The following is a 10,653-nucleotide window of genomic DNA, read 5'->3' as shown; positions in this document are numbered from 1 at the left end:
CGAGGAGCCGCAGACCCGCCGCCGCCGCCGCTCCTACGCCGAGGACGACGAGGAGGAGGAGGAGGAGGAAGAGGACGAGGAGGATGTGGGCGACCTCCACGCCGCCGCCCTGCTGCCGCGGTCGCCCGTGCGCGGCGGAGGTGGAGGTGGCGGCGGCGGCGGCGGGGCGGGCGGCGGGGACGCTGCCGGCGGCTCTCGGCCCCCCTCGCGGGGTGGCCCACAGAAGGCGACGGCGGGCGGCGGCGGGGCGGGCGGCGGCGGCGGCGGCGGGGCGGGCAGCGGCGGCGGCAAGAACAGCCTGGTGAAGCCGCCCTACTCCTACATCGCTCTCATCACCATGGCCATCCTGCAGAGCCCCAAGAAGAGGCTAACGCTGAGTGAGATCTGCGAGTTCATCAGCGGGCGCTTCCCCTACTACCGGGAGAAGTTCCCCGCCTGGCAAAACAGCATCCGCCACAACCTCTCCCTCAACGACTGCTTCGTCAAGATCCCCCGGGAGCCCGGCAATCCTGGCAAGGGCAACTACTGGACACTGGACCCCGAATCCGCCGACATGTTCGACAACGGGAGCTTCCTGCGCCGCCGAAAGCGCTTCAAGCGGCAGCAGCTCCCGGCGCCCGAGCTTCTGCTGCGCGCCGTGGACCCCACCGCCTTCCTCCCGCAGCCTCCGCCGCAGCCCCCGCAGCAGCCGCCCTGCGCCTACGGACCCTACGGCTGCGGCTACGGTCTCCAGCTTCAGCCTTACCACCCCCACTCCGCCCTCTTCCCCTTTCACCACCCCTCTCCGCCGCCCCGCCAGCCCCCTGCCGCCCCCGGCAGCGCCCCCGGTGCGGCGCTGCCCTCCGCCGCGGCCGCGCCGCCGGGCCCCTTGCTGCCCGCGGCGGAGCTGGCACGGACGCGCTTCGGCTACGCGCACCCGCTGGGCCCGGCACTGGCGGCTTCCCTGCACTCCGCCAAGCCTGGCAGCGGCGCGGCGCTGGCCCGCTCGCCCTTCTCCATCGAGAGCATCATCGGGGGAAGCTCTGGCCCCGGCCCCGGCGCGGGCAGCAGCTGCGCCTCGCAGTCGACCGCGGCGCCGGGGCTGTCCCGCTCGCTGGGGAGCGCCGGGAGCGGCTTGCCCCCCGCCGCCGCCCTGCCCGCCACCTCCGGCTTCGCGGCACGGATCTCTAACTGTTAAGTGTTTGGGAGTCTTTCCGAAGGTAGGATCTGGGGTATCTCCTTTCTCCGCTGCTCGGACGCCCAGCGGACGCTGCCCGCAGGGGCTGCCTGTCTTTGCGTGGGGATAATTGTGACGGGGCTCGAGGGGCGTCCGCCGCGAGCGACGGACCTCCCGGGACCTGCACTAGTGCAAAGCCAGGTGTAGATCTAGATACTGCACGGGCAGACGGTCACTACATCGGAAAGTTACTCGCTACTCCTTAAAAAGAAACAAAAATGGTGATAAATAATTTCTCTAAACCGTAGAAGTTCAGAGATTCTCAGGTCTAGGAGCTTGAAAACCGTAATGTACAGGAGAAAAAAAAAGGCTTGAGGGAGGACAGCAGAGCAATACTTTTTCATTTAGTACACTTGTTTAATGTACTTTTATAAAAGAAAAGATTAACGTGTTTACACAGAAGAAAGTCAAGATTATCATTTCTTATTTTAACCTGTGTTTTGTATTATAATAGACTTACGGAGTTTTTTATTTTGTACTTCATGCGTATTCTTTACAAGGAATATTGTTTAAAAATTACTGGCAAGTATTATTGTAACATTTTAATGTAAAATTTTTACACATTTTCAAAAATAAAATTTTTAATTTTCAAAAAAAAAAAAAAAGAAAAAAAAAATCAAAACCAAACCCAAAGACCAAAGGAGCCCAGCCAAACAATTGGCGTTGGATCCTTCCCTCTTTAGCACTTCTCTTTTCTTTGGGACACTGATAATTTTTTCTTCGGGATTAATAGCACAATAGTCAAGGAATAGTCAAGGAATAGTCAAGGAATATTCTAACTTGAAATTTATTATGTGCAGATTTGACCGCAAAGAAGAAAATCAAAATATGATCTTTGCAGTCAATGCATTGTTAACCCTAGCAGATAATGAAAGACAAAAAAACCCCAAAACAAACCAAACAATCAAATAACAACAACAAAACCACAACACCAACAAAAAAAGCCCCAACAAAACAAAAACCTACAAAAACCAGCAGGGACGATAGAGGGGATAAATAGAAATAGGTCTCTCTGGAGGGAGTAAAGCCCAGTTCTGTAAGGCACCAATCAGGAGATTGACTAAAAAGCCGGTTTAAAACTATTTTTATACTTTTGGGTGTGTTTTAAATCACAACTGTATCATAGTTTGGTTTCCAAAAGGCCCAAAGCAAAATACTACTAATATAGAGCATGTATTGAACTTAAGAGAGATTTGTTCTAGACACTTATGTTTCTGTGACGATAATAGTGGCATGTGTTTCTACTTTTCAATACATAAAATATAAAATGAGCTTTGTAATATCCTCGTGTGACGAGTTGATTAAATGTATAAGCTGTTGAAGTAAGGATATTTAAATGTACAAAACAAACCATGAAAGCAGCTTTTCTGATTCCAAACACTCGTTTTTAAACAGCATAAAGTCCATAGATATCTATTTTATAGACTAAAAGAATTTTTTAACCAAAAAGCCGGCCTCAAATATTTGGAGCTTAGACATGGAAAAGAGAATCGCATGTTTTAAGAGTAGGCGTGTGAATGCTTGTTGTGGGCTAGGAACACGCGTTTTTCAAACCAGGAAAGCGCTTTTCAACTACGACTGTATTTATAACAATTTAGGAGACTCGGGGATCAATTATGTGAATTTTTATAATAATAAAAAAAAAAATTAAAGGGAGGGATGCCTTTTAGTGCTCTTTGAAGTGAGGAGGGATTTTACATGTAGAAGTACTTCGTCGCCTTGGTTTAAAATATTCTCGTAGATAGAAAAGTGGTGCTTCTCCGTTTTGTTTGTAGCAATGCTGTGTTAAAATAGTGGGTTTCAAAAAAGCAGAAAGACTGGACATAAGATCTCTGCTGGACTCCATTTGCAGTCTGGAGCTGGAAGGCCTCTCTGGAACCTCCAGGGTTCCTTAGCAGAAAAAGAAGTAAAGTCCGTTCTAATTCCTAAAACAAAAGGGAAAATACCCCAGAGGCACCGTGTACATATCCTCCGGGGAGAGCGCGTCTTTTTCACGAAAGACCGATTAATTCACTTTCGCCGGGACTGGCCCGGCGATGCGCCGGGCCGACGGGCCGGTGCAGCGTGGAGTGCCGAGCTCAGCAGAGGCCCCCCTCGAAGAGGCAGACAAAATCAAGCAGGGAAAGGTTTTGCGGGGGAGAAGGCAGCTGTGGCCATGCGGCGGTGCGAGGCTCCCCAAGGAGGGACGCTGCTGGCCCTCAGTCTGGGTTCTGTCTGCTCGAGTCCTAGCGCTCTCCACGAGCGGTTTCATGAGAAGGGTTAGGTTCCGGCGACGCACCCTGTGTTTGCTTCTCTTGGCTTCTCCGCTGTAGACCCTGGGGAGCCCGGCGACCTCCCCTGCGCAGAGCCCAGCCCGGTCCAGGCTGGAGTCTGAGTGTGCCCATCTCCCGTCCCTCAGGTCTCCTCAGAGGTATACGGCAAGCAAAGTGCTTGGCCACTTGCTCCTTCCACGCTTTTCGCCGGTTGCCTGCATCCCGTGCGGACAAGGCCTTCCCTTGGGAGTTGGTAGGGAAGCTGACGGGGGCAAATTGCAGTAGGAGGTATAGATTTCTTTTTTTTTTTCTTTAAGGAAAAGGGGGTTGGGGAATAGGTCTGGGGTGGTGGTGGAGGACCCTTTTGCCTCTTCTCCTCGAGTCGGCGGGGAAGCCGCCTTGCCTCGGCCCCGGTCCTGAGGGTCCCTGTTTCCCCTCCGCTGCCCCGGAGCAGGTGCCGCCAGAAAAGGCGCCGGCCCCACAGCCCTTTGATGAGCTCGCAGTACCGCCGGCCACAGCGCCCCATTCGCATGCTAATAGCCCGCCGTGCTCTCCGCGGCTTTCAAGACTAACAGAGAAGCTACGAGTGTAGTCCTCGCAAGGACCGAGCCCGGACAAACAATTCTTCCAAAACAGTCTGGGCCCTAATAAACAATCTGGTAGAACATGCAGTATAGTGTCGCCTCCTTCTCCTCCCAGAGACAAAGTGTGGATTCATTAACCCGTCTCCTTGCTCATCATACCCCCGTTGGGCTGAGAGACAAATTACTGGATCTGAATTGGGAGGGGATTGCTCTATGAGGGGGCTAATGTTTCAATCAGTTCATCCTGAAGGACCACACAAAAAGAAACTTTTTAGTTTATGGTGCTATTATGTGGAGTTTTAATCTAGGGGTAGATTTAGCCAAATGTTATCTATTGGGAATTTAATGAAGCCCTTATGTATTCAATCGTCTTTTATGCCACACACAGTGTCTCTATCCAGAAACGTTTCCTTCCACGTATTTCTTTGTTTCTGATGGGTGATTTATATATTTTTAATTAGGTTTTTAAAAAATTATTTCTTTTCAAGTATCTTGTATAACGCTTCTCTTAAGCAGGACTGTGTTAGGTCCCTTCCCACATTTCCTGTAGAAGAGGTTTCCCCTTCCCTCCCCGGTTTCAAAGATGATTAGTTTTCACGTCCACACACTGCGCCCTTCCCGCTGGAGTGCTCCCGCTGCCTTGTGCAGAGGGGTCGGACATCGTGCCCGCTCTGTCGCCACCGCCGTGGGCTGCGGCGGGCAGTGCAGCCCGGGGGTCCAGCCGAGCCCCATGGCTCCCATGCTCAACTCCCCGGCCCTGAAGCTGCTCTCAACCCAAACCTTCCCCACCCGCAGCTCCTTCGGACCACACCTTCGGTCTGGTTTGTATTGAGAAGCACTCCAGGGGGCAGCGGGGTGCACATCCCGTGCTTGCAGGATGGTTTCAAATACCCAGGACGGGCCCCATCCCCAAATCCGGAAGATGAAAGAGAGGGGCGAGGCTCTCACCTGCTCTCAGCTGCTCCCTTTCTTGCAGCGCTTGTGGCGAGGGCAGAGCGCACGCTCGCCCCCATCGAAACTGAGGCCTGTTGCGGGGTTCTGTGGGAAAGTGGATCTGATTTAACTGTCCCTTGGCATGGCCCGGAGACGCCACTCCGTATGTAATACTTTCCTTTAGTACTTAGAGTAAGTACGGCTGTAGTCTCTGATAATATTGTATCTGACAGAAATAATGGAAATTACGATCGTGGCCAAACCCTCTCTGTTCTGGAACTTGCTAACCAATGCAGATCGGTTTTTCAGCTTGTTCACAGTGGCTCCCCCACCTGCAGCAGTATTTTCCCTGCTTCCCTCGGCGCCGGGTCGCACACACCATCGGAACCCGGGCACAGGCATGGACCGGCTGCCCTGTGTCTGCAGCTGGGTGCATCACGACCAGGTAGGCGTCCGTTCGGCTTCCGCTTCCACCGTCCCTTACCCCCAAGCCCCCAGTAACCTGCTGCAGATGACTGCAAGGCCTCTCCACTCTTCCCCAAAAGTCCTTTCTTCTTTGCAACCCTCACCGTGAGAGTCACGTCGAGCAGCCGACGTCTGGTGTCTGTTTGCTGCCCCTTCCTGCGCTGCAAAGCACGACCAAGATGTGTAGGAGACATTCACTCAGAAGTGTGTGTACGTGTGTGCAGGCAAATGGCACTTCAGGAGGTAACAAGCTGCTGCTGGATCCATGCTGCGGCAAAAACCACACTGTATCCCTCATTGCACAGACAGGTGCCCCTCGATTTTGGGGAGAGACGGAGAAATGAACGAGAGTTCCAAGTCGGTAAACCTCTTGCTCCTTCTTTTTCACTTGCGGAAGAACTCTTGTTTCCCGCCACCCGTCCCCTCCTGGAGGTGTACTGCGGGAGACCGGCCCTGGAAACAAGCCGGCCCCTTCCCAGCCGCCCGGCTCGGCTCGCCGCTCCGTTACCGGCACGACCCAAAGGAACATAGGCAGAGGCTGAGGGGCTGGGGAGCCCCTCGACCAAACTCGCGACCAGTGTGGGTGGCACCGAGGGCTGTGCGCGGCTGCGCAGCGGGACAGAGCCTCCGCGGCCGTGGCGGTGCTCCGCGCCGAGACCGCGAGTGGGAGTGGGGAGGCACCCGGCGGCGTCTCGGCGGGAATCACCGCGGGAAGCCCACGGAAGATACATAGCATACGAAGATGCGGCCTCAGCGCAGCGCCCCTGCACCGCCGACTGTCGCAGTGAGAGACAGAGAGGCACCCGCTGCGCTCTGCGTCACGGAGAGACCTATCGGCTGGGCACAGTAGTGCCCAAAAAGTACAAAAACATATGGACTGGACAGGACGAAAGGCACCTTTTTTTTTTTTTTTTTTAAAGCGCGGTGTCTCATCAATTTCAGAATTCTACCGCTGAGTTGAATTCAGAAGGAAATTTGTGATTGTGGTTTTTTTATTTTTCTAATCAAAATAATTAAACTTGCCCTTCCTCCAAGCCATAAGAGACCTGTTGAATTGATTCTGTTTCCCTTTCGCTGATGCAGCAAAACGGCATGCAGAATTCTGCGGGCCCCCATATTTAGATGATAAATCACGAAATTTATGTAAGAAGCAAAAGGATAATTAGATAATTCATTTGTTGCATTAATTCGTTTTTTAAGACCGGGAAAGCCTTATCTACAGTCAATCCGAAGGTATTTCTGTCCCCTGCATGCGATAGAAAAGCATATGAGTGTATCGAAACACGTGTGAACGTTCAGGAGTGTGTCCCACACGCGGTGGTATCACCATCCAGTGCCCGCACAACTGTAGCACTGCGGTGGTCACTCCTGCTAATGCCCAGGTTTTGGCTAGTCCTTTTAAAACCCGTGAATGTCTCTTCGTACCGCAGTGGTCATAGGACTGCTTCTCTGCTTTCATTGCAGGAGAGTACATGCACACCTGTATACACGAAATAAATTAAATACACAAAATCAAGATTAATGAGGTGAATTCCCTGGGTTTTCCTTTCGTAAAATAAACACTGTCACGTCTGCTTATTCAGCAACAACAAGACGAAACAGATAGCTTTCCAATATAAGTGTATACAGTGAAATTCCACCTGTCGGCTGCACAAGGGAAGGGGTAGAGGAGGACAGCCTCTTCTAATAAATAGACGATTAAAAGAACCATTGATGAGAAACAAAAAGGAAAGAAGATGTCCAGTGCCGAGCGAGGAGGGATAGATACATCAGGTGACTTTGCTCGAAAGTGGATGGGATGGGAAATTGCGGACCATGGAAAAAAATAATTTATACTTTCATTCCAGCCTTCTTCTGATTGCACAAAATGCCGTCTGGGGCTGCTCGGTGGCCTCTGTCAAACATCCTTCCCTCCTTCCTGGAAATCCTTCTCCGTGCAGACGGCTTTGCCTATGAGGCAGCACACTCAAGTGTGTATCCTCACACTGTCCCGCAAGCGGTCGGCAGCCGGCGGCCTCGCTAACACCAAACCGCAGACCTCTTCCTCTCTACTTCTTGCTTCTGTATGAGAAGCCAAAGGGCGGCCCTTCTCTGAAAATTAACCTCTTTAGATCGCTTTCAGCACGGCTTGCCTCCCGATGTCTCTCTTCCGGGTGCTCAAACATCTGCCGGCCGGGACACTATTTTCGGTAGAATCCCCAGCCCCGCCCGTCCGCCCCTAAGGCAGATCCCCCGTCCCGCGCAGCGGAGAGGGGCTACCGACAAGAGACGTGGAGCAGATAGAAGAAAATACTTTCTTCCCCTCCAGCCTTCTCCCCACCCAGAAGGAGTCCGCAACAACTTGCTAACACACATGGGCAAGCCAAACCTAGCGCTTCCACAAGAGCTTTTGAACTCAGTCCCGGAGATGCTGCTGCGCCTGCAGCTGCAAGACGGAGCGGCTCGCCCGGGAAAGCGGCACAAACCCCCGCGGCCGCGCCGGGGCGGAGCCGGGGGCGCTGCCGGCAGACCGGCAGGAGGGACCGTGCTCTATGCCTCCTCCCGGCCCCAGGTACGCTGCCGTCCTAACGGGGCTGCGCTGGGCCGCCCGCCGGCAGAGCAGACCACTGCTGCCGCCGACGGAGCACTCTGGGTTTATAACTCGCCCCGACGAGGACAGCCGTCGGCCCAGTCCTGTCCTGCCGTCGGCACCCACCGCGGGGCGCGCGGGGGCGTGTGGGGTGAGGGGAGCCCGGTGCCGACCCTATAAATCCCTCGGCAATTGAGTTCTGCACCTTTGATTTGGAAAATCGGATTCTTTGAGTGGAAACAGTTGACAGGAACTTAAAAGGATTAGCTGCATTCCACACAGGATCATTTTTACTCGTAACATTTTGAAACGATTGATCCCTTCCAGACCATAAACAATGTCCAGAAAAATGATCTAACGAGACTTCCATTGTTTCCTTTTGTCTACGAATCCCCTTTCGCCAGCAGTTTGATTAGGGACTTTGACAGGCTGGATTGTAATCACAGACACACACACACACACACACTTTTCCCGAGATAAGTGTTGAATTTGAAATTGTTCATTATTTGGTCTGTAATCTCAATCTGCCAGAAATCGAGCAAGTGCAGAGAAAGGCAGGTAGGGGAAGAAGGAGCAAAGAGAGCGGTAGGGAGAGAAGTGGGAGCTCAGTTGCCACAGGATGTGAGGTGGGGGCATTTCCCAAGCTTCTCTTGCTGCCTTTTGTACCGGCCAGGCAGAAGAAAGAGAAAGCCCACAGGTGTACACACCTGCTCAGAACATAGAGTAGAGTACAGCACGCGCAGTCCCGTTCCCCACCGTGGCCCGAGACGACTCGAGATCCGCGGCCTCGCCTCCCCTCGCCTCCCCTCGCCTCCCCTCGCCTCCCCTCCCCTCCCCTCGACACTAGCGGGGGAGGGAGCAAGGAGGCTCTGTCTTGTCATGCTGACCGACCGACTTTTCCTCTGTTTTGACACCTGCGCGCACTGCCACATGCTCCTCTCCCTGATTTATCGCCTAATTAAAGCTTCAGCCTTCCTCGAGCCACCCGTGCTGCCTCCCCTCGACGGGTCTCCGCGGGTGACGTCTCCCCGGCGACAGCATGGGAAGTGATGAGTCGAGGTGGCCGCTTTTGGGTCCCTTCTGTTTCTCTTCCTTCCAGTCCGTGTCTGTGTGAACCCAGGGCCCCGTGTCCCAGGAAAGAGCCGGCGGGGGCCAGAGCGGTGTCCAATGGCGAGTCCCGGCCCGGGGCTGGCCGTTCAGCGAGGAGCGCTTCCAACCCGCATCGGGGTAAACGCAGCCAGGAGAGGCACCTCAGTTATGCCTCCCCTCCAATTAAGAGACAGCAGCTTCTTCTCCTCGGATTTCTCTGGACCTGTTCTTCCTGTCAGGCCCCGGGGTTCTTTCTCTCTTTCTTCTCTCTCTCTTTCCCTTTCTTGTTTCTCCCTCCCTTACCCCCCCCCCCCCTTGTTTTTTTTCTTTTTCTCGTTTTTTTTCCCTTTATCTCTTTTTTCCCTCACAGTGAGAACAAGAGGCTCCCTAGCACAGACTGGTAGCATTGAGCATCTTCCTAACTTAACTGTGTCTTCCTTGTATCTATCAATCCACCTTTCTAATTAGACTAATTAGAAGACATGTGGAGTGTTGCTGGGCCCACAGACTAAACTGCTTAGGGCTTCTGAAAGGAAAGCTGAATGCCCGCCATGGGAGGTGGCCATTCAGGAGGACGGGTAACAGTTGCTACATTTATCTCCTGCCATTGAAAAGAGCTCTGCTTAAAGCTCGATTAAAATGTTTGGAAACTAATGCCACCCTGGATCCCTCTCTAATTAGAGGGCCTGGATAGATCACCCTGAGCAGTCAAAAGGAACTCCTTCCCGGGCTTGGCTTCTCTGTTCAGCAGAATTTCTTCTTTCCCCACCACCCTGCCCCCACCTCCAAAAGAGAAAGAGAGGGGGAAAAAAGGAGAGAAGAAGATAACGCAGCTATAAAAACGGGGTGCAGAGAAATGGAGCTAGGCCAAAGTCTTCCTCCCTAAGCGTATGTTCGGAACCGGTTTTCCTGACGGCAGGCCCAAGCTCTTCTTCCTGGATTTTTTTTCAGCGGTCGGGATAAGTTTAGGTTGGGCAGCTCCTTGTCCGCTGCCTGCTGCAAGCCAGTCAGGAGCTCGGGGAAGACGAACGGCCGTCACCGTCCTGCCTCGCACGCACAGGTGCGGAGCCCGGCTCCCTCCTTGCCCCGCTGCCCTCCTCGCTGTACCTTGCCGGCCTTGTTCAGAAAGAACAGTGCAGTAAAAAAGAGGTGGATGGAGGGTGGGGAAAAGTCACCCACGGAAGTGACGGCTCCTATCCCCCAAACGTTGCCTGCGGGAAGCCCAACGCAGAGCAGCAGTTTGCAACAGGCCGCCGGGCGGAGTGAAGGAAGGGAGGTTGGAAATTCCTCTCCAGGGTACGCTGTACCATCTCTAATCTGAGAACACCCCCGCGCACCTAAGTACGCACACACGCATTTCTATGCGCCCGCGGGGTGTGGGAAGGGGCGCAGACAGCCCTCGGGTCTCCCCGCTCCCGGGGAAGGCAGCCTCGGCCGAGCACTGCAGTGTCTGGCAGCGAATTTGCGGCGCCGTTTCTTCTCCCTACGACAGAGATACATTTTGTCCTCATAAAGGCGAGTCAAAGATTGGTGCTGCGGGGGGTG

At 53.7% G+C, this 10,653-nt stretch overlaps 1 protein-coding gene across 1 annotated transcript; it reads left to right on the top strand.

The window, feature by feature from the left end:
• Nucleotide 1: 1 nt before the first annotated feature.
• Nucleotides 2–6,488, top strand: FOXD1 (forkhead box D1; the record flags this gene model as incomplete). Its single annotated transcript, XM_042013188.1, has 2 exons — nucleotides 2–5,430; nucleotides 5,531–6,488. A coding segment is annotated over one exon (1,176 nt), but the record flags the coding sequence as incomplete, so codon positions are not given.
• Between the last annotated feature and the right edge of the window lie 4,165 nt (nucleotides 6,489–10,653).

Source organism: Corvus kubaryi, unplaced genomic scaffold (assembly GCF_017639235.1).
Source record: "Corvus kubaryi isolate FWS band 111438036 unplaced genomic scaffold, C.kubaryi_AGA036_p1.0 split1-37296, whole genome shotgun sequence".
Lineage (NCBI taxonomy): Eukaryota > Metazoa > Chordata > Aves > Passeriformes > Corvidae > Corvus > Corvus kubaryi.
Note: the sequence above shows the minus strand (reverse complement) of the source record. Positions and strands in the feature narration are given on the sequence as shown.